This window comes from Malus sylvestris, chromosome 13 (genome assembly GCF_916048215.2).
Source record: "Malus sylvestris chromosome 13, drMalSylv7.2, whole genome shotgun sequence".
Classification (NCBI taxonomy): Eukaryota; Viridiplantae; Streptophyta; class Magnoliopsida; order Rosales; family Rosaceae; genus Malus; species Malus sylvestris.
In genome coordinates, this window is record NC_062272.1 from 33,221,787 (window position 1) to 33,246,355 (window position 24,569).

Consider the following 24,569-nt stretch of genomic DNA (forward strand, 5'->3'; position numbering starts at 1 on the left):
TGTATGTATGTATGCTCTCTTAGTTTATCTCCTACAAAAATTTATGTATGCATGTTTTGCATTGCGCGGTAAAGGTTGTAGTCTTGTAGATATCTTTCAGAACTTAGATTGGAGGCTTAAATATCTGTCGGGAAACTTGGTGGTGAATTGCAAAGATGTATAGCAAGTACCAAACACAATGATAACACCTATGATGACTCTTTTGCAATCAAGATAGTGTCGCAGTGGCGTTACTCGCCTAGTAAATGTTTGTCACCTTTTCAAATTCGAAATACATTATGCGCCCAGTAAATTCTTGGCAATTAGCAGCAGTTAGCTACAATCCAATAGGTTTACAAGCAGAAATTAATTTCGTGTACCAACTCCGTTATGTGTACAATAATTCCAATCAATCAACAAAAACCATGGAATTGTGGTCGGAGCTAATGCAGAACCAAAGTGGAATCAGTTTCAATCCTAGTGTTTCCAGTCATCAACCCACTCCACACGAACTGCCTCAATAAAAGCTAAAATTTCCACTACCACCGAACTCACAAATTTAGAACAAGCAGCAAAAGCTCTAAGGACTTGGCCCCCATTGGTACGGAAAATCCCTCCAAAACCCGCACGCCCATTAGAACAAGAACCATCTATATTCACATTAATCCACCCCAACTGCCGAGGATGCCAGTGAACAGGAATAAAAGAAGGGGCCGAAGCCAAGAGCGGCGAAATACCTAGCAACGCAAAAATTAGGCAAAGAAGAAGGTTGCGCCGTCTAGAAACACATGAACATTGAAGACGATTCCCGAAAAATGATCCATAAACTAAAGCATACTCCAAGTAAGCCCGACAACCCTTGAAACGAGCCTGATTACGAAGGAACCAAATGCCCCAATTGAAAGTACAAAGTAACATGGTCCAAAGCTTACGAGTTGAACCACTGATGTGATAAGCTGTAGACGATCCACTTGGAAAAGCATATGACTCATCCATGCTGACGATTTGCAATTGACTTTGCCAACAGTAATAAAAGAAACGTAAACAAAAGAATAGAACGCCCAAGTTTATTCATATTTTCCATCAGAATTTCACAATGAGTTCCAAACATTTTCCGATCAACTTAGATTCCCGTCGCTGTACCGGGTACAAATCCGATCAATATCCAAGTAATTTTGTACATCTGTGTTTTATTTCTACGTAGAATAAATACTAAGGTAAGACTTAACACTGTAAAGAGGTTCTCACAGATAATCATATGCTTTTTACATTCGTAGAGCCAAAGCAAAAGTCGGACATATAAACAGATGTCCCTAGCTGTAATATCAATCTTGCATACTAAGCAGAGGCCCCGAAAACGAATAACAAGAGCGGTTCAACTGTGTAAAACATGGTAATGTCTATACACATCCTTCGGAAGCGACCTTGGTTCAGCTTTGATAGCAGTACCACCATTCTGATCTCAACCAAAATAACTTCAACCTGTACCAAAGAGCCATAAGTAACTGCATTACTACGGAGAGTGACAAGAGTAAAAGTATACAAGATGAAAAAAATAAGTAAATAGATGGACTCACATTTTGATCGTGCCATCATGGCTCCGCTCCGTGTATGATGAAAGCCTTTTCCGGGTAAAAGCCACTGCAAAGCGCATATCCAGCACTTCTCAAAGAAAATTACCATTTCAAGGCAGTATATATTAGGTTGCTTAAATATGAACCAAGGCATAATAATAATACACTATTAGCCTTAATATAATTTGGAAACCAGTGCTGGCCTTAAACTGCAAAATCTATGCTTAAAATTTATTTTACTCTTCGGCTAAGTTGTGGCTAACATACAATGCAAGTGAATCAACTGCATCCAGACGAATTATTTCACATTCATTGCAGCAGCCATATTCCTTAGCTTCTGAGAGATTTCAGAAAATGATGGCCTCTGTGAAGGCTCAGGAGCCCAACAACTTTCCATCAAAGACTTCCATTCTGGATCGCACCACGGGGGAATTTGAGGACGCAGAGTGTTGTTCACTATACCTCCTGCAAGCAAAACAAAAGAACAGATTGCAGATCAGAACTATACTGTAGTATCCTTGACTGGTATCATTCAATTGTGGATGTTGTATGGGCATTTAATACCTAGAAAATGGGCTCGTTAAAAAGCATGCAAACAATTCATGTAAAATCCAAGCATGCCAACCCAACAGGTATGTGTAAGAGATGACTGCCGTAGGTGCTCAGTCATGGACTGACACAGGGATAAGACAGCACCGGTACTTCCAATGAAAGGTGACTGTTGCCGAATAATGCAAAATTACTAATACAAAAGGAAAAGGATACTTTCTTTTTCTTCCTAGCAAATATCTACAAGTTACCAATTCCTAAGAGAATCAAAACGATGAGAAAAATACAGTGGACAATTCGAACAAAACATGAAATTTACAATTCGAATTGCAAAGCAGATAGTTGACAAGTAAGGTTAAAGTGTCAAATCAGCAGAAAATATGTTATAATTGCCAAACGTAAGAAAATAGTCCAGCACATAAGCAACGACTGAAAAGAAAACAGACAGCAAGCAACTTTGTTTTGTCAATTGTCCAGCACAAGTATATATAAAGTGAAGTTAGATCTTACATGGATTTTACATGACAGAACCAGACAATTTCAGCTAGAAGACAAATGGAATTGAAATGCGATTGCATATAATCTCGCATCAAATACATAATGTACACATCCGCGATTACAAGAACATTCGCAGAGATTGGTGTTGTATTACTAAATCAATAATGAGAATGACCCAGAGATAACATTTTGAACAAAAATGGAAGGAATATATGCCTACAAAATATTGGTTCTTACCAATTATAGAAGCACAATGCATATCTCTATATGGCTCATCTCCCGTAAGCAGTTCCCACATAACAATTCCAAATGAGTAAACATCAATCTACAAAATTGAAAATAACACGAGACTGAGAGTTTAAGGCTGAGAAACTAGTGATACTTCTAAAAGAGTTATCACTCACGAGAGACATAAACTTCAATATATGTTCCAAGGCTAAATTCACTATTACCTTCTCTGTTACCATGTTACTTTTCCCGCTAAGAAGCTCAGGTGCCATCCAGGGCAAAGTTCCACGAACACCTCCAGACACTAAAGTCTGTTGTTTTACTTTGGATAATCCCAAATCACCAATCTAAAGAAACGTACACACATCAATATGAGTCCCAAAAAGAAAGCACACTAAGATAAAGTGAGCTGGAAAGTAAGAATGGAAAGGACGTAACAGAATTTGATATTTAAATCATCCAACCTTGCATACAGGCCGTTGTGGATCTCTCATATTTACTAATAGATTTTCACACTTTAAATCAAAATGCACAATATTTTTTCCATGCAGATACTCCATCCCAAATGCAGCATCCATAGCTATGATCAATCTTTTACGACGATCAATTGTTCTGATCAATGGCATAAATAGATTCATCACATACTAGCAAAGAATAAGAGAGCCCTAAAATAGAAACTGAGAAGAAAACAATAGTGCAAATTAGAAATATTCCTTCCCAGACAACTAACTAATTACCGGTCTTTTTTCTGCAAAAACTGTTTCAAAGAACCATTAACCATGAATTCGGTCACAGTTGCTAAAGATCCATCAGGGCCATCTCGCACAATACCATACATTGAAACAACATTTGGGTGATGCAATGAACTCAGTATTAAAGCCTCCTTCCAGAAATCCGCAATCTGAGAAGACAAGAAAGAAAAAGTCAGTACCACACCCATAGATGAAAATATGAAGAACATACCATTTCAGGAAGAATAAGTCTTCCTCTCGACAACATCATTTCAATTACTTCAGTTCAAAAAGTAAACATAATAATATTACAGACTAAATCTCCAAAACGTGAATTATATTAAATGAATGGTCTAATTACAGCATCAGCTAGCGCACAGTCACTACTTCCATAGCAGAAATTTGCAAGAAACAAGATCACATAAAATGCCAGAACAAACAATACGTTGGGCAGCACAAATGGGACAAACAAGAAGGTGCTATATAATAGGTTATAAGAAACTGTAATATTCTAGAAAGGAAGATTGCTCGGTTGTTACCAAACGTTCTCTTTCTGATGGTCTCCCGGCAAAACAACTGGACTTTATTCTCTTTATTGCTACATCAGACCCCTTCCACTTCCCATGAAACACAGCCCCGTAAGTCCCAGAACCTAATTCTCGGATCTCCTCTAGATCATCATTCCTTATTGTCTGTCAAAAAAATTTACAATCATACAGGTAAAAGAAAACCGCATGAAAGACCAAGAAACATAGTATAGGAAATATGAATGTAGGATTTAACAATGACACAAAGATGACTGCGAAAAGAAACCTGCAATCCCTTGGCAATAGCTTCTGCCTCGGCCCTTGTTGGCTCAATTTTGGAATTGTTTAGATTATCACTATCAGAATCCAATTCCCTGTCTCCAGGAGTGTTCTACAAAACAACACCACATTAAGAAGACAAAAAAAAAATAATACACATAATCTAATCTCATTTATAGCATTTCATATAGTTCTCACCGGTTGTTCCAAATTTTTTGCAGCTGCTTCTTTGTCTATTGAACTACTCTTCTCAGGGTCGGTACTTTCTTCAGCATTGGTTTTCACCTCCTCAGCCCCCTCTAGAGCAGCTTTTTTAACAGAAGCAATCAATTCCGGTATGAAACTCAAATTGTTAACAGAAAGCTTCGAAAGTTCACAAGTAGACTGATCCTCGTCACTTGTTTTGCCAACATTACCACTTTCTTCTGCAAGCTTAGCAAAATTCGAATTTATTGACTCAAGAGATACCACACCACCATTTTTATCACAATGATTGTTTGGATTTATAACCTCTGTTTCAGGGTTCTCCATGTTGTCCACAAGATTCACCTCATTTACTCCAGGTGAACTCTTTTCCTCAAACCTTACAACGGAGTTGGGGTCCAAAGGAATAGCACAATTTATCATATCAGGTGTAGGTTGAACGCGGTCTGGAGGATATGCTTGATGATTTTCTTGACAGAGTGGGTTTGAGTTCAACTTCACAGCGTGCCCATAAGAATAGTCCGGAGGAACAGCTTTTCCTTCCAAACCTAACATTTCCTGCGAGGTGTCAACCCAAATATTTTGATTGTCTAATCCAATGGAAAACACTGGACTATCTTCACGTCTGAGATATCCCACATTAACAGAACCATTCACTTGTGGAGCAGAAATGGATGCTTCGTAAGGGGGCGCAGCATGCATTGGGCTCTGAACATTTCTCCATACTGCCGGTCCAGGTGCATGTCCATGAGACCCCCGATAAATATTATCTCCTCCATAGGGATAAGGAAAATTTCCATAACGAACACCATACTCTTCTACAGGAGCAATGTGTACATGGGGTGGAGCAGCCACAGATCGTTCATGAAACACTTCATTTCCCATTTCAGGTCCAGCTGGGTGATGAACATAATTGGAAGTGACGTGATGGTCATCCACAGTATTAGGACCAAGAGGCAAATTTATGTGACCATCTACAATGTAAGGATCATTCAATTTCCCAGCTCCAGAAGCATGTGGTCGTGCTTCCTCAGTCCGGCAATTCAAATGAAGATGTGGAGTCCAGCCTCTTTCATGATTTGGAGTCTCACTAAAATGATGAGGACCAGTATTCTGTTCACTTACATATATTTCATGGTGCAACTTTGCATCTGGATTCATCACGAAAGTCTCTCTATTTGGCGTACACTTGCCGCTTGGATTAGCAACATGCTGAAATCCATTTGCCGCGATTGGTTGCTCAAAATGTGGTTGGTTTCTCTGGAAAGTCATCTGGCAGTGTTCACAAATACTGTTTCCTTCGACGGCATTGTTTCCATGAAAAATGTTACCTGGAAATCCTGACCTTTCACCACCTATTGCTCCACTTGGAAGCCATACAACATTCTCAGAATACTGTGGTTGGTGTTCATATGGAGGCTGGTGATTCAATGGCTGTCGTGCATATTCTTCAGGCATTCTATCTAAACATTTATCGGGTACATCTGGAAATGGCATACAGTACCGTGCAGAGGAAGGAGAGGAAGGAAACTCAGCCATTGGTCTTGGATCAAGGTGCGCATGGTGCCTGGGAGAATAGTATGCAGGACTCCAAGGAGCTTCCATTTCATTATACCTCTGACTAATTGGTTGATGATGTTGCCCCGATCCTGCATGAGGTATCTTGAGCTGATGCAAGTTGTATTGAGCCATGGATATATCACAATTTCTCTGACTGTGAAGGCCACCCTCAAGACTCATTGGACTAAAAAATTGTTCTGCTATATGGAGGTCATCAACCGGATTAGTAAGAGGGGACTCGGGATATTGCTTCCTAAATTCGGAGCTATCATTTAAATTATTGAGAGCATCGACATACCTCCTCTCATTATCCCTTTCATCACCCTCATAGTGCGATGAGCTGTCTTGGTCGGGATGCGAAAACAAAAAAATCCTGAGCCTAGTGAAACCATCGCCAGATCCCAACTTATCATACTCTTCCATCATGTTAGTCACATCATCATCGTTCACAACTGAGACAAGAGCATCAAGGTCCTCATCGGGTTGCTGATACTTGAGCACTGCTGCACCTTCATAAAGCTCCCTCATCTTGTTAATCAACTCATCAAACTTGATATCTCGTGGAACACTCACAATACGCGTCTCTCCTCCCACATAACGGAGCTTCCCATCTTGTGGGCGGGGCAATATACTCCCCGAAAAACTACACAGAAACTTAACACGCGGGTTTTCCTCATTCGAATTGGGGGACGAAGCAGCGGTGGAATTAGAACCAAAGTGCGGGGTAGCCGAAGGGCTATCCATCAAGTACACAGCCTGATGATCAATTGGGTTTTCGGAGTCGGAGTCTGAGTCGCTCAAGCAGGCAATTCCTTTGTTACACATAGTATTGATCACACCATATAATTTCCTTCGAGCCGACAATCACAAGCATGTTCATCAACTCCACTAAGATCCTCCATTTATGACAACTCTATCAAAACCACAGAGAACCATAATATCCCCGAACACCAATCCCAACGACGATTGAAACAATTTCACCAAAACCAAATCAAAAGAACCGAATTTCAGCCAACAACCAATCAAAATAACACAACGTAAACCTCAAAAGTTGCAAACTTTGTCGAATTTAGATCCGAATTCAACACAACCCAAATAACCAAATCAAAGAATAATCAAATAGGTACCTGGAAAATGGGGAAACCGGGCAAAATCCAGATGCCAAAACCCAATCGCAAAATGGAACCCTTGGGTTTGGGTTGCAGACAGACGCGTCTTCAGCCCTCTATGCCTTGAGTTGCGAGCCGGCGGCGATGGAGCAGAAGAGCAAAGAGAGTTGCGGAGGCGTGGGAAAGTGAGAGTGAAATTCTATGTGCGAATTGGGTGAGGAGGACGGAGGAGAAGGCGATGACGATGGGGAGGAAAGGGGAGGAGATGAAGGGGAAGGGGAAGGGGAAGGGGAAGAGGAAGGACCGCCATAGGCGTGGAGTGGTGGCTTGGTTCGCTTGGCCTTGGGTCGCGTGATTCCAAGATTCGATGCCTGATTGCCAGGTAGTATGCCACGTGGCACTACCTGCTATTCGCGTTCTCTGCTAGCATCTTATTTATCTCCTCAGGAATTTTGGGATATGCCTTCTTCCTTCTCAGCCTTCCATCACGTGAGATTTTTCCCTTTCACATCATAAACAAAAAAGTATTTTTCAATTCCTTTGTTCCGGTTTTTTTTTCTTTTGAGTTAACGATATATTTATTTTAAGAATATATTAGTTGCAAACCCATTATTTTGAAAATTCGAATTTAAGACGTTTTAAATTAAATTTACAAATCAAATGATGTGCTTGTTAATGATTGAATTATTATTTAAGAGCATCACCAATAGAAATCCCTATTTCGGGACTCCCACCACCATTTTTGAGTACTTATTTAAGGATTTAAAGGAAATCTTTGTGTCCCTAAATGAATTTTGAGTGATAATTTGATTAGGTCCATATTTTTTTGCTTATTTTAATCTTTTTTTAATTAATTAAATGAAAAATTAGTATTCGGTCCCTAGTTACTAATGTTCATTGACTGACACCTTATTAGTTTTTAGATTTTGATCCAAGTCTCTAGCATTAATGTAATAATGAATTTACATGTCAGTTACATAATTTTTTTAAAATAAAAATTAATAATTGATTTAGAATTTTAATACTCTCACCTCTATTAAACTCCTAACTAATTTTCAATTCAAAACATTTCCAAAATAAATAAATAAATTAGAATAAGTTTGTACCCATTAGCTTTTTTAAAAAATGTTTTCAATTTTTTAATCTTATATGTACCCGTTCATGTAATTTTTTCAAATTCTTAATCTTAAAATGTACTCATTCTTAAATATACCAATTTGTTATATGTAAAATATACCTTTTTTATATATATAAAATCTATTCAATTTTTTTTCTAATCCATTTTTAAACTTATATGGGTATATTTTTTTTTTTTTTGTTTAATTTGAGAATGTATCCATGTCAAGTTTAATTGAAGAAATTTACTAATATTATTAAGCCTAATATCTTTTTCTTTTCTTTTTTTCCTTTTTTGTGTGATTTTGAAGACTGTACCCATGTTTTGGTACAATAATTTTTTGGTTAATTTTGATGAATGTACCCACGTTTATATATATACACACACAATAATATAATTTATATTTTAATATTTTTAATCCCACAAATTATGATTTTTTTATTTAAAATCTCATTATTATCTATACTATTATTAACAGAAGAGGCCTTGTCAACCTTTTCTCAAAATGATAATCATATCCCCAATTTTTTCTATTTTACTCTTACTTTTGATACACAATATTTATATAAGGCAGACAAAATGATACACAATATTTTACTCTTACTTTTGATACACAATATTTCTATAATCATATAATATAATTTATATTTTAATATTTTTAATCCCACAAATTATGATTTTTTTTTACACACCCCGACCCAGAGGATCAAGGCGTGCTGGCCGTCACGTGAGCGTGACGTAGCCAAAAGTGCGACACGGAAGCAAGATACAACAGAAATATGAAGGAATTTAAACCAATCACTAGCAGAACAACCTACTAGCATGAAAAGGGAGTTATAAAGTAAAACACACAAATTCAGAGCATAGGTTTAAGTGCAGTCAAGTAGGACCAAAATAAAAATACAACACCCGCAGATGAGTCCTACATGCAGTACGTCTGTCAGAATGCCGAAAAAGACCTCGAGAGCCACCAACTGCTAACTAGAACCTGGAGGGGCGCAAAACAAAGGTGAGTGGGTCAGTAAAACCAAAGATTTTTCCAAAACATTTCATTTAAAACATTTCTAACCCCTCTCCGTAAAACCTGTATACTTTCCCAGAAAATAGAATATAACCATATATATATACACATATCATCAAAACTCAGCTCATCATCTAACAATATAACATCTCAGAAAGAATATGCCATGTCATGCCAAAATATAATAAGAATGCATCAATATAAATCAGGTGAAATAATAAATCAACCGGAGACCCTATAGTGGTCTTCTACGGCTGATTCTATAGCTCAATATCCCATCTATATGGCCCTGCCGAAGTCACCAACTGTGACCTGTATGGCCCTGCCGGAGTCACCAACTGTGACCTGTACGGCACTACACTGCACATAAGTCGGAACTACGTATAGTAGTCTGTACGACTAAAATGGTGAAATAATACGCTCTAGTGCTTCTCTCATCAATCATCTGCGCGCATAATCTAAGGTCACCCACCAGTCGGAACCCCTCTAATGGTCTGTACGACTGGCATGTCGGAACCACCTCTAGTGGTCTGTACGACATCCACCTACTTGGATCCAAGGCGAGCGTGTGGTGTGGTGAATACTATAAGCACTAATACCAAAGGTGCTGTTTATGAGCTTTCAATGCCATTCACATAAATACATCGTCTGAATAATATAAAAACTCACCTGTGCATCCACCGCGTCAATTTACGTATATATGCATCAATTATCAACCCAAATATCTCAACAATTGCATGCATGGCAATTTAAATCAAAATTTTCAAATAAACGCATTTTCTGGGAAAAACAATAGTATATAGGTAATACGAAAACAAAACTGCCCACTCACTGATAAGTCGATGGGTCGTAACCCCCGTGACGTCCCTGGATGCGCTCGTCCTCGGGATAGGTGTCACCTATATGCGAAACAACTATAAAAACGTTAATTTAAACACATAACCAACAATTCGAAATAACTTCTCATACGATGCTCAATTTGGGTATATGAATATACCACATCGACCTACTCGACGTCACGGACGTCGAGAAAATTTTAGATAAATTTTTGGAGGCCGCACGCGCCCCCACGCGCCGGGACAGGCACGGGGACACGCGCATCATCCCTAACCTTGGCTCGCCGGACTGGTTTTTCTGGCGGCCGGTTTCCGGCCAAACTTCAAATGCCTTGTTCTCCTTCGTTTCTCAACCATTTTCTTCGTATTTTATACCAAAATGAAGCCCCAAACATGTAGAATCACGATACACTACTTTTAAGCTCCAAAAACAACTAAATCTCGCCGGAAAAATCCAAGCAAAACCGGCCAAAATTAAACCTCGTGATCCCGACGTCCAAATCCTTCAAACGAAGCACTCCGAGCTTCCTTGGGACCTCACTAAGCTCACTATAAGCTTAGAATTCCCTGAAACACAACATTTCACGTGTGCATGAACAGTGACCAAAAATGAGGGTTCAGGTTTCACGTGATATCGAAGGTTTCACCCTCTAAAATTAGTACCATTCAACTTAGGACGACGAAAGGATGAAGAATCTTACCTCAATAGCTTCGATCCGTGAAGTTTTGAATGATTTTGGGTGTGGCTGTACGATATGGGTGTGAGAGAGAGAGAGTGTCGTGAGGGAAGAAAGAGAGAGAGTTACGGGAAAGAAAGAGGGTAAGGGGTTTAGATGGTTCACATTCAATCCTCACCATCCATCATCTAAATCCCTAACCAAAATTAACAAAAACCAAAATTATAATCCAACTCCTCTTAATTATTTTTCTCCAAAACTAATATAAGGTTAAACCAAATAATGTCACACACATACCTTAATACCCGCTAAGGGTAAATCCGTCGTTTTACGTCCCCGACATTAAAAGTTCGGGACGGGCTGTGACAATCTCCCCTCCTTATAGAATTTCATCCCCGAAATTCCCATAACCAAATAAACCACTTAATACCCATAGAACAACCTTGGGTACATCTCTCTCATTCGATCTTCTAACTCCAACCTTACTCCAGTTGCCCTCAGTTTAGCAAGAAGAGGAACACGACAAGCATATAAAGCATTGAGTCTACCCTGAGGTTTCCTACTTAGTGCATTAGCTACCACATTAGCATGACCCGGATGATACTCAATAGTACAGTCATAATCACTTAATAATTCCATCCATCTTCGCTGACGAAGATTAAGATCATGCTGAGTAAATAGATACTGGAGACTCTTGTGATCAGTGAAGATCTTACACTTCTCACCATATAGATAATGCCTCCAAATCTTCAAGGCAAAGACAATGGCTGCCAATTCAAGATCGTGAGTAGGATAGTTCCTTTCATGATTTTTCAACTGCCGAGAAGCATAGGCAATCACTCTATTATGCTGCATCAAAACACATCCCAAACCATTCAAGGAAGCATCACTATAAATCTCAAAATTACCGCTATCATCAGGAAGTACCAATACCGGAGCATGAGTGAGGCAATATTTCAATTGTTGGAAACTCCGCTCACAATTCTCATCCCACTCAAATTTAACATCCTTCCTGGTCAACTTCGTTAACGGCAAAGCAATCATAGAAAAATCCTGAACAAACCGTCGGTAATAACCTGCCAAACCAAGAAAACTCCGTACCTCAGTGACGGTTCGAGGTTGTTCCCAATTCTCCACTGCTGCTATCTTTTGAGGGTCTACCTGAATTCCTTGAGTCGATACAACATGCCCCAAAAATGCCACTTCAGTAAACCAAAACTGACATTTACTGAACTTGGCATACAACTGATGTTCCCTCAATTTCTTTAATACCATGTTAAGATATCGGATATGATCTGCTTGAGACTTAGAGTATACCAAAATATCATCAATAAAAACAATAACAAATTTATCAAGATATTGCTAGAATACCTCGTTCATCAACCTCATGAAAGCTGCAGGTGCATTGGTTAACCCAAATGGCATAACCAGAAATTCATAATGTCCGTAACGGGTTCGGAAAGCCGTCTTACGTACATCTTCATCTTTAATCTTCAACTGATAATAACCAGATCTCAAATCAATCTTAGAGAATACACACGCACCTTTCAGCTGATCAAACAAATCATCGATGCGAGGCAATGGATAACGGTTTTTAATCGTTACCCGGTTTAATTGCCTATAATCAATACACAATCTCAGAGTTCCATCTTTATTCTTCACAAATAATACTAGAGCTCCCCAAGGTGACGAACTAGGTTGAATGAAACCTTTATCAAGTAATTCTTGCAACTGAATTTTTAATTCTCTCAACTCAGCAGGAGCCATTCTATAAGGAGTTAGAGATATAGGGTCCATACCTGGAAGCAAATCAATAGAGAATTCCACATCTCTGTCTGGCGGCAACCCCGACAAATCATCAGGAAATACATTAGGATAATGCCTGACCACACCAACTTCTTATATACTGGTAGGAACAACATCATTTAACACCACATGTGCTAAATATCCCTGACAACCCTTCGATAATAATTTCCTTGCTCTTATGGCAGAGATAACACCATGTCTCACCCCACCTCTTTCGCCCACAAAAGTAACCTCGGGTAGTCCAGGGCGATAAAAAGTAACTGATTTCCCATAACAATCAATATGGGCACGATTATAATGCAACCAATCAGCCTCTAGAATCACATCAAAATCCACAATATCTAACGGAATAAGATCAACTGGCATAACTACACCCTTTACCATCACTGGACAACCAAGATACACACTATCAACATAACATTTATCTCCTCTAGGCATGGCAAACTCTAAATCAAATCCTAGAGGTGAAGGGTGAGGTTGAGTCATTTGAGCAAACGTATGAGAAATCACATAATGCGTAGCACCACAATCAATCAAAACCCTAGCAAAATGACCAAGAACATTTAACGTACCCATGATCAAGTCTGGATGGTTCTGAGCCTCTTGCAGTGAGATGTGATTAACACGCCCCTGAGCTTGCTGTCGTCCACCACGACCTCTACTGCCTTGATTACCTCGCCCCTGGGGAGTACGTCCCTGGCCTGACTGACTAGGCTGCCTAAATGATCCTGCACCACCAGTAGCAACTTCCCCCTGACGGGGCTGACCTCCCTGATGCCACTAAGATCCTCCAGCTAGCATGGATGAATAAGAAGAATAACCCCCAAAGTCCTGAGAATACCCTGTCTGAGAATAAGGCTCTTGGGGATACTGATAAGGTCCGGAAGCATACGGAGCAGCATCCCCCTGGTAGTGGTAGGCACCACCACGACTCGACTGGCCATAACTGCCTGGTCCAAAACTCTGCTGAATCGGCGCTGGAGGTGGCATAGTGGTCTGCTGAGGTCTCTGCTGACCCTGGGGATAGTGAGAAGCCCGATGTCCCATTTGCCCACAAGTATAACAAGCACCACCACCTCTCCTGCATTCACCATGATGACGAAAATTACAACGACGGCACCACGGAGCGCCAGAACCACCAGCAGCACCAGAATCCCTCTGCCTCTGAAATCTGGGCCCACCAGAAAATCTTCCACCACCTCTCATCGGGCCAGTAATACTATATCCACCACTAGAAGAACTCGAACTTGCCCCACTCTTCTTAAAATTATGTGTCTTGCGAGGTCCCGGAATAGAGATACCTTTACCTTTATCATCCTTCTTCTGACCATCATTCTTGTCCTCGTCATCCTCACTGTCACTGGGGAGATTATCGGAGTCCTCCATCCTAACCAAAATCTCGAAAAACTCATGATAATCGGCGCAGGGAAGTGCACTGGCAAAAGTCCGCCACTTTTTCTTAGATCCCAACTTGAAATGTCGAAGCATCTCTCCCTAATTACCAGCTGTATCAAGGTCATAGCGAGACAAATCAGTAAACTTTCTGTAGTACTCATGAGCTGACATATTCTTCTGTTTCAATCGAGTAAATTCCTGTTTCTTGCGATCAATATACTCTGGGGGGACAAATCTCTTCATAAAGTTCTCCTTGAATACTTTCCAGTCAGCAGCCGTCTAAGGTGACAAGAACCTAGTCTGATTTTCCCACCAAGCTGCTGGCTCTCGACCTAAAAACCAGGTAGTGGTCTCAACCCACCTATCAGCCGGAAAGTTCCCCTGACTTTGCATCACCTGAAATGTCTTTTCAAAATGATCTAGCCATTTCTCTGCCCCCTCGTGACCTTCATTACCCATAAAATGTACGACTAAAATGGTGAAATAATACGCTCTAGTGCTTCTCTCATCAATCATATGCGCGCATAATCTAAGGTCACCCACCAGTCGGAACCCCTCTAATGGTCTGTATGACTGGCATGTCGGAACCACCTCTAGTGGTCTGTACGACATCCACCTACTTGGATCTAAGGCGAGCGTGCGGTGTGGTGAATACTATAAGCACTAATACCAAAGGTGCAGTTTATGAGCTTTCAATGCCATTCACATAAATACATCGTCTGAATAATATAAAAACTCACCTGTGCATCCACCGCATCAATTTACGTATATATGCATCAATTATCAACCCAAATATCTCAACAATTGCATGCATGGCAATTTAAATCATAATTTTCAAATAAACGCATTTTCTGGGAAAAACAATAGTATATAGGTAATAAGAAAACAAAACTGCCCACTCACTGATAAATCGATGGGTCGTAACCCCCGTGACGTCCCTGGATGCGCTCGTCCTCGGGATAGGTGTCACCTATATGCGAAACAACTATAAAAACGTTAATTTAAACACATAACCAACAATTCAAAATAACTTCTCATACGATGCTCAATTTGGGTATATGAATATACCACATTAACCTACTTGACGTCACGGACGTCGAGAAAATTTTAGATAAATTTTTGGAGGCCGCACGCGCCCCCACGCGCCGGGACAGGCACGGGGACACGCGCCCCCACGCACATCATCCCTAACCTCGGCTCGCCGGACTGGTTTTTCCGGCGGTCGGTTTTCGGCCAAACTTCAAATGCCTTGTTCTCCTTCGTATCTCAACCATTTTCTTCGTATTTTATACCAAAATGAAGCCCCAAACATGTAGAATCACGATACACTACTTTTAGGCTCCAAAAACAACTAAATCTCACTGGAAAAATCCAAGCAAAACCGGCCAAAATTAAACCTCGTGATCCCGACGTCCAAATCCTTCAAACGAAGCACTCCGAGCTTCCTTGGGACCTCACTAAGCTCACTATAAGCTTAGAATTCCCTGAAACACAACATTTCACGTATGCATGAACAGTGACAAAAAATGAGGGTTCGGGTTTCACGTGATATCGAAGGTTTCACCCTCTAAAATTAGTACCATTCAACTTAGGACGATGAAAGGATGAAGAATCTTACCTCAATAGCTTCAATCCGTGAAGTTTTGAATGATTTTGGGTGTGGCCGTACGATATGGGTGTGAGAGAGAGAGAGTGTCGTGAGGGAGGAGAGAGAGAGAGTTACGGGAAAGAGAGAGGGTAAGGGGTTTAGATGGTCCACATTCAATCCTCACCATCCATCATCTAAATCCCTAACCAAAATTAACAAAAACCAAAATTATAATCCAACTCCTCTTAATTATTTTTCTCCAAAACTAATATAAGGTTAAACCAAATAATGTCACACACATACCTTAATACCCGCTAAGGGTAAATCCGTCGTTTTACGTCCCCGACATTAAAAGTTCGGGACGGGCTGTGACATTTTTTATTTAAAATCTCATTATTATCTATACTATTATTAACAGAAGAGGCCTTGTCAACCTTTTCTTAAAATGATAATCATATCCCCAATTTTTCTATTTTACTCTTACTTTTGATACACAATATTTATATAAGGAAGACAAAACAATAGTTGTGTCACAGCCCGTCCCGAATTACTATTATCAGTGATGTAAAATGACGATTTTAACCTTGGACGTTGAACTTTGTAGTGTGTGTGTGACATACTTTGGGGACTTGGATCTTATTTTGTGGTTGATTGGTGACCCACGTGGAACATACACACACTCCCCCTCTCTCTCTTCTCTCCTGTACTCTCTCACCCTCGGACTCACTCTCTCTTCTTCCCTCACGTACGGGCGACACCCAAAACCCTTTCAAACTTTACGGATTGACTTCAAAGAGGTAAGATTCTTGTTCCTTGTAAGCTTCTGAGTTCATTGCTACCATTTTTGAGAATGGAAAGCTTAAAAAACCCGAGAAACCCTAACCCCGACTTTGTGCACTGTTCATGCACACGTAATTTTGAAGGTTTTAAGGAATTTGGAGATTATAGGTAGCTTAAGGAGGTCCTCACGAGGCTAGGAGTGGTTCGTTGGAAGAATTTGGACGTCGGAATAGCGAGAACAGCGAGTTGCAGGTTTTGCCGGAATATCAGGGAGTTTTCCAGCGAATCCCGTGAGTTTTAGGACTTGAAAAAGGTATGGTTTTGTTCGTCTTGATGAGATCTTCAAAATGGTTTAAATTTCATGAATTTTGGATGAAAATCGACAGAGATATAAGGTTTAGAAAATTACCCAGTTTCCGGTGCCGGCGACGGTCACCAGAGGTTAGAGGTTAGGAATGACGGAATATTCTGTCAACTTTGATGGAATATTCCAACGGCGTTAGTTAACTTTAACGGATTTCGTTACCATTTAACGAAATATTCCTAACGGCGTCACTGTTGCCGTGGGTGTGCCAGGCACATGCCCGCGCGTGGGCGGTGCATCTGGTCGTGCCTTGGCCGATGCGTGGCGACGCATGAGTGGTCGGAAATTTTTAAAAAAATATGGGGATGTTTGTGGAGTTGTGTAGATCACATTGATATATTCAAACACCCCATTTGAGCATTGTATGAGAAGTTATTAGCTAGTTTTGTCTATGTGTTTTAAATAACGTTTTTATAGTTAATTCGCATATAGGTGAGACTTATCCCGAGGACCAGCGTGTTCAAGGACAACTCGAGGGCTACGACCCTTCGACATACTAGTGAGTGGGCTTTTGGTTTTCAGTATATATTTATATACTTGATATTTTCCCAGAAAATATGTTTAAATGAGAGTATGCCTTGAATGCCATGCATATAAATTTATAATTCGTATATGAATTGGTATATGATGCATTATATATATAATTGTGGTGTTGTGGACGCTCAGGTAAGCTCAGGTGAGTTATGTTTGGTTATGTGAATTATCGATGATGTGATATGTGATTGAATAACGTTGAGCTCATAAAACTGCACCTAGGGTGATTGTGATTTAGCCAGAGATATGGCACATGCCTGTTTATAATGTCACCTCACGCACCATATGCTCATATTGGATCCAATTTAGGTGCACATTCTTGTCGTATAGACCTTTACTATGGTTTCGACTCGTAGGTGACTAGCGATTTATCGCCCAGCTATTATGAGAGAGTAGTATTGAGCATAATTATATTACACCCAGTATTGTCATACAGACCTTTTCTTTTGGTTCCGACTCTTGTGTAGTATAGTGCCGTATAGGTCATTGTAGTGACTCCGGCTAGATTGACTTTTGAGCTATGAATTCAGCCGTACAGACTACCACAAGGGGTTCCGGCTAATATGTTATATTTCTATGAAGTTATTCTCACCTGAATTACTTACTCTGTTATATCTTGGCATGGTATACATATGAATATGATTATGTGAAGCATGATTTGAATTGATATATTTACATATATATATTTATGTATATGCTTATATTCTGATTATGGGAAAAATTATACATGTTTTACAGCGAGGGGTTAGAAATGTTGATAAATGAATTGGTTTTGTAAAACATTTGTTTTTGCCCACTCACGTTTTTTGTTTTGCGCCCCTCTAGGTTTTAGGTAAGCTTGTTGTTGGTGGCCTTGAGGACTTCGGCGGTTTTGACATAATAAAATAATTGTAGGACACCTTATGGTACCGTATAACTAGTACTTGTCCTACTAGACTGCACCTAGACTTGTTATGCTCTGATTAGGAGTAATTACTTTTGTATCTTACTCCTAACACTTCCTGTTTTCTAGTGCACTCTAGTAGTTTCGGTTTTTAATTATTCTTATATTTCTTATCCTTATTGCTTCTGCACTATGCACATGGCTACGTCACCCTCACGTGATGGCCAACATGCCTTGATCTCGGTCGGGGTGTGTCAAGTTGTATTCCTTTTGAGAAAATGACAATCATATCCCTATTTTTCCTATTTTACCCTCACTTTTTATACATAATATTTTCATTAGGAGGACAAAACAATAATTATGTAATATTAAGAAAAGAAAAAAATATGCCCTTATTAAAATTGTCCCATACTCTTTTTTCAATTTATAATATAAAAAATATAGTAACATACATATAAATAAATTATCACATTAATTTCAAGGACTTTGATCAAAAATTGAAAACCAACAAGGTCTAAGTCAAAGAATATTCGTAGCTAGAGACTGCATCTAAAATCTCCCTTCATTAAAAGCATTAAAATCTTCAATCAAGGTTGTGTGTCCCGTTTTCCACTCAAGTTGCATATTTTCTTTGTTTATGTTAACCATTTTATTAATTAATTAAAAGCATTAACAACTTCAATCAATATTCTGGGCCCCTTTTTCACTCAAAGTTATCCCTATACAGTCCCGATATTTGAGGGCATACACTATGTATCCAGTGACTCTTTATACTTTAGAGACTTACTCTCTGAACCATTGGAGATTCATTTTGTCTCTGTATTTGTTTTATACTCATTTTATACGGTGGTTGTCCCTATTTAGAGACTCCACTGGAGATGATCTAAGTGTTGATTGACGTGCTTTTTTTCTATTGGTAACACATCATTTAGTTTGCAAATTTGATCTAAAATTTTGGTTTCTCTAGTATTACCTGTTAATTTAAAAGTAAAGAGAAATATCACTAAACGGTATTTTTAAGTAACTTTTTCTTTTGAGTTTTTTTTTTTTTTTTTTTTTTTTTTGAACAAACGATACTACGAGGGCGGGTTGGCTTAGCCTCATAATGGGCTAGCAAATGTGGTTCAAATTCGCATTTGACAAGAATCTAACCTAAGATCTCTCACTTACAAATGAAGAGAAATATCATTAGATCATGGTGCTAAGTGGCAAGTAAGCTAGGAAAATTACATAACCAAATATATGCATGTAAGTTAGTTAAATCGTCTATTTTCGTATTGATTTCCCTATTAGTATATGTTGAAATTGTATCTAGACTTAATTTTTATTATGTGTATTTTAAAAAAAAATGAAGTACCTGTTCCAAAAAAAATAAAAAATTGTGATACAAGGTACAAAAAGGGTCTTGACTTTGCCATTGATGAGGGTTTATAAAATCAATCGTTAATTAATGTGAGCATAGGACCTTGGGGGTGTTTGTTTGCCCTCACTAAGTGTCATTGGACTAGACTGGACTAACAATTAGTCCAATCAAGTGTTTGTTCTGTACTGGGATTATGTTTAATGAGACTAAGAGGGACTTGCACAGACAAACTCCTTCGCTAGGAGTTCTTAGCGAGACCCCCCAATACCCATGGGATTGCTAAGACCTCGTCTGCTCCGTCTTTGTATGCTCCGTCCTTATTGTGCTCTTATCTCTCTCTGCTCTCTGTTCTCTTGAGCACTGATAGGAGCATATTTATGCGCCTTAGTTAGCTAGTTCTTATGCATTTTGGTTATGTTTTCTTCGTTAAGGTAGTCTTTTAAGCTACTTTCATGTGTTTTCAGGTTTAAAGGGCATATTACATAAAAGATGGCAATTTGGAGCTTTTTGGAGCAAAAAGTGAGCTTGGATTGAAAAGTACATGCTTGGAACACAAGGTTTGGATGAAATTGAAGATTTGAAGATTTGAGGATTCCTAGTACAAGAAGGATTCCTAGTCCGAGGAAGAGTCCTAATTGAAGAAGGATTCCTAATCAACGAGGGATTCCTTGTTGAAGATGGATTCCGAGAAGAACGAAGGAATCCTAATCAACGAGGGATTCCTAGTTGAAGATGGATTCCGAGAAGAACGAAGATTCCTACTCAAACGAGGTTTCCTACTTGAAGTAGGAAAGCTAAGCCTAAAAGTTTCCATTTTGGGTTGATCTTTCCTAAACCTAAATGGCCTTGCGTTTTAGCAACATTAGAAGGTTCCTAAGCGTTGAAAGACACGAAGAGTGGTTCTAGAACATTTTCTCATCCTTGTCGTGGGTTGGGCTTATTTCTTCTTGGTTTTGGGCTTTCTAGAAGCCCTATCTACAAACCCTAACCCTAGCCACTAATCAGCCGCACCTTTCCCCTTCTAGAACACCTATTTCCTTGCCTTGCAAGGCATTCTAGAAGCCCTAACCCTAGCCCACTTAAGCAGCCGCACCCTAGGCTTTTTCCCATGCAAAAATCTGATTGTTTAACCTAATTCCTTGTGGATTTTCAACCCTAGCCGCACCTAAACCCTAGCCCATTGTCTAACCTGATTTCTTTAGGGTTTTTGGTGCCTATATATATGTGTTTTTACATCCTTTGGCCGACTACCACCTCCCATATTCATTCTACACTCCTAAACCCTAGTTCTAGTTCTTGCCGCAGCTTTTCCTCACCATACATCCATATTTCTGACTTTTACAACCATAGCCGCACCTTCCCACCACCATAACCACCTTGTGCCGTCACCATTGAAGGACAGGAGGAGTAGTGCCGTGCAATCCAAAGGAAGGAAGAAACCTTGCACATGCAATCTGCAACTATTGGAGTGTTTGGAGTTCTTTCTTCTCTTGTTTCTGTTTTCATGTTTAATTTAACTTGCTGTTCAATTATGTTAAACATGTGGAACTAATTTCTTTTTAGTTAGAGGCGAATTTGAAGCCATGGACATATGTTGGTTATGATTTGATTTACTCCAGTTATGAATTCATGAACTTTAGATGTGGTTTACTTTTCTGTTTTGATTAAGAACTTGTCTATGTATGTGGGTTGAGGGTCGACACTTAATTTGCATGCCTAAACTTGATGCTAGGATATAAGGGAATTTCACCTAATCGTTATGAACTTATATTCATGAGTAGTAAAGATCGCTAGTCACGATTGTGTTAAGTAAACCCTAGGCTGGATTAACATGCGTATTCCATAGTTATGAATGCCTAGTCGATGTTTATGATTTCCGTTGAACTTAATGATCTTTGTTGAATGTCTCTATCATGCGTATTCCATAGTTAAGGACTTTGATGAGGAATAATTTGGTTGTAATGCGTATCCCATTCAATCCAATGAATCTAGGGAAATCTGAAAGTTAATTTAAGTGAACCTAATTAACTTGGAGCATTGTCATTCATTGTTTGTTGAAGTCATAACTGGGAATCAAATTATATGCATATGTTCATGTGTGGATAAGGAACCCTCTAACTAAGTTTCTCATCATTCTATTTCATCACAATCTGTTTTGTTTGAAGTTTGTTTACAAGTCTCTGTTTTAATTTCAATTTCGTAAAAATCAATTCCCCATTTAATTTAAAGTGTTAGATTAGTTAGAAATTAATTTAGTTTGTGTTTTTAAGTGTCTTGAGTCAATTTATAGTCCAATTTCATCCAAATTAGTGTTAGGTGCTCAAAACTGCCCAGAAAGTGTTTTTAAGGCAGTTTTGAGTGTTTTGAGTGCTGTTTGAGTCTTTTGGTTTGTTTTAGTGTTTTAGAGTTTAGTTTTGCATTCTTTGAGTCTAGTTTAGTGTTTTACATTATGTTTTTACGTTTTGAGTCAGTTTCACATTGATTAGCATCCCTAGTTAATCCCCGGTCTAGAACGATCCCTATTTGCTCATATACTACAATTGTCATCCATAGGGTTTAATTTGTGTGTCAAGTTAAAATTCACATCAAGCACCGACAACCACCATCACACCACAACTAACCAACTCCAACGAGACCACACCACCAGCCCATCACCACTCTCTCCCTCCCTCCTCACCCTAAACCCAGAATTTCGAACTGAGAAAGATCCTACTCTTACCGTTGTCCATCCAACTCTAGTCATCCTCCAATCCATCTTCGAGGAACATCTTGCACTCGCCGTCCTCGATTCAATACCGCCGAGGAGTTGTGTAGGTTAATTTATTTCATTTCCTATATATTTTTTTTGTTCAATTTCAAACTCGTGATGCATCTCTATAAAGGGCAGCAAAGCCTTGACCCGCAGCTCCAGCACCAACCCCCTTCTCCAGCCCCACCAGCTTGTTAATCAGGTTTGTGTTAATGGGTTTGATAAAATTACGTTAATTTGGATTAATTTTATTAATTTTTGGTCAATTACTTGGCTTGATTTGTGATTTTTGCTACTTAGTTTCCTTGTCGTCACTTTTGAAAAAGGCTATGGTTTGATTTTGACCCTAATCCATCACCAGCGCCTTGCCTTTTTGAAAGTGGATAACCCCAATTAAAGTCCTTAAATAAGTTACTCATACCACATTATATCACTAGTCAATTAAAGGTCCTCAAATAAGTTATTTGAGTATTGTGCAATCATACTTGTTCAGGTTTTTTTCATGTGGAAACATTACAAATCTATGGTACTAATCTGCTTCTTGTGTTAAACTTTTGGTCTTTATTTGTTTTCCTTGTATGAATGAATTTGAAAATTCTTTTGAATGTAGCAAAGATGGAATGTTTGAGGTTGTGATGTTGGTCTCCATATGTGGAGGAAATTGGTGTGTTTTGGCGTTGGGTCTTCAATGGTCAAGTATTTTGGGATCAATTTTGTGGAGTAACTTAGACCGTGAAGATTTTTATTTGAAAAGAAAAATGATCAATTGCAACACTGCTGTTTCACCTTCTTTTTGTACTAGGAAAGCTATCTTAGCTATGAGTTTGGCTATTGTAGTTGATATGGTTCTAATAGCATGCCAAGCATTCTTTGGATATGGGACATATTACATATGCCATTTTGAACTCGCTGCTATCTTGATGCAGAAATATCTTATTCGTGCAACAGTTTGGGATCCTACTTGCACTTGTCCTGTTGTTTGCACAGGAAGTTCTTGTTTGTACATATGGACTCCTGGTATTGTCTACAGTGTGAGCTCCCGCCCTAACCATAATTTAGCATACTTGATCTAAAATGGAATTGAGTTGGAAACTGTCTCCTCTGTTGCAGTTCTTGAATTGAGTAGATATAGCTCGAATGATTGAGGCAGATAACTATTTTCCAGAGTTTATTGTAAAATATTGTAGAATGCACAATTAAGTAGTTTACCTTGCTCTGCTGTGTACTATATTAATGTAGTATTGGGATCTTTCATTTGTTCTAGTTGGAACATCCAATAGTTTGATTAAATTGGTGACCTTTCCCTCTCTCATTTGTTTTTCCTTTCATTGGATTAGCACTAGTGCACATGGAATTGACTAATTGACTTGCTTCGTTGTGAGGGAAGACATTTTAATTGCTTAGTTTTATATACAAATGGAATGCATAAATTGTTCATGATCTTTTCCTTTTGCATATTGTTACTAGTTTCCTTCAAACTAGTTGAAGCAAGCCAATTTACGTGCTAGGAATCCAAATGTAGCAATGATCAATGCGCATCTATCCATTTGTCATTGTTCCTCGCATCATTGTGGTCTTGGGATTGAATGCAATTGTCATGATATGGACTAAAATTGGCTTATACATACAAGAGCAATTCTAAGTAATTATTTCACAATTGAGTAAAAAATTGAACTTGTCAGACATCAATTTTCGTTCTACTCAAATACAAGTATAAACCAACACATTTAACTTTAATCTACAACTTTAAACCAAAGGTGAATAATTAAGAAAAGCATCATGAACCCTATCGATTGTTGGGAGAACACTTTGTTATATTGATGTTTGGAACAATGCTACTCTTGAATCATGTATGTTTCTTTCGTTGGCAAGAAAATTTGGTTTTTGTATTTTTATTGAGTCTCACTCTCAATCAATATTATTAATTTCAATAATATCTTTAATAAAAAAGCAATTAAAATAGAACAATAATGTAGTCTTAGTCTGAGCCAACATCAAATTGGTGACAGTATTGTTTCCATATCCTATTTCTTAGTCCAACACTGCACCAAACACTTCACTAAGCTAGTCCAGCTTTGTCTAGTCTAAGCCAGTCCAGTTTATGCAACAAACACACCCTAAGTGACTTGTAACACCTTGAATTTAGCCGGTTTATAAAATGAATCGTTAATTAATGTGAGCATAGGACTTTAAGTGACTTATAACACCTTGAATTTAG

The 24,569-nt window shown here is 38.8% G+C and overlaps 1 protein-coding gene and 1 long non-coding RNA gene across 5 annotated transcripts; both read right to left on the bottom strand.

Annotated features, from left to right (window-relative positions):
* Positions 1-1,029: 1,029 nt before the first annotated feature.
* LOC126596121 (uncharacterized) lies at positions 1,030-7,656 on the bottom strand. Of its 4 annotated transcripts, none has more exons than XM_050262599.1 (11): positions 7,257-7,656; positions 4,564-7,042; positions 4,373-4,477; positions 4,099-4,251; positions 3,566-3,729; positions 3,293-3,440; positions 3,053-3,175; positions 2,838-2,925; positions 1,821-2,018; positions 1,557-1,620; positions 1,030-1,461 (listed from the first exon to the last, which is right to left on the bottom strand). In XM_050262599.1, the coding sequence occupies exons 2-9, from the start codon at positions 6,952-6,954 to the stop codon at positions 1,852-1,854; spliced, it is 3,339 nt and encodes a 1,112-aa protein (XP_050118556.1). In that variant the 5' UTR covers positions 6,955-7,042; positions 7,257-7,656; the 3' UTR covers positions 1,030-1,461; positions 1,557-1,620; positions 1,821-1,851. The 4 variants fall into 4 exon arrangements, with proteins under 4 accessions (XP_050118556.1, XP_050118557.1, XP_050118554.1 ...); XM_050262600.1 differs by having other exon boundaries at positions 1,557-1,641; XM_050262597.1 differs by having other exon boundaries at positions 1,557-2,018.
* A 1,616-nt stretch (positions 7,657-9,272) lies between these two features.
* On the bottom strand, positions 9,273-13,370 carry LOC126596124 (uncharacterized). The gene is made up of 3 exons (XR_007613858.1): positions 13,268-13,370; positions 10,209-10,275; positions 9,273-9,343 (listed from the first exon to the last, which is right to left on the bottom strand). It is a non-coding gene; the product is annotated as an uncharacterized LOC126596124 (long non-coding RNA).
* Between the last annotated feature and the right edge of the window lie 11,199 nt (positions 13,371-24,569).

What these genes read in the sequence shown, in the direction of transcription:
- LOC126596121 (XM_050262599.1), bottom strand. Translation starts at nt 6,954, where the DNA reads ATGTGTAACAAAGGAATTGCCTGCTTGAGCGACTCAGACTCCGACTCC. An exon ending in CATCAGAAAGAGAACGTTTG is followed by an intron (nt 3,730 to 4,098) that starts GTAACAACCGAG and finishes TTGTCTTCTCAG; the next exon opens with ATTGCGGATTTCTGGAAGGA. An exon ending in CACAACGGCCTGTATGCAAG is followed by an intron (nt 3,176 to 3,292) that starts GTTGGATGATTT and finishes ACGTTTCTTTAG; the next exon opens with ATTGGTGATTTGGGATTATC.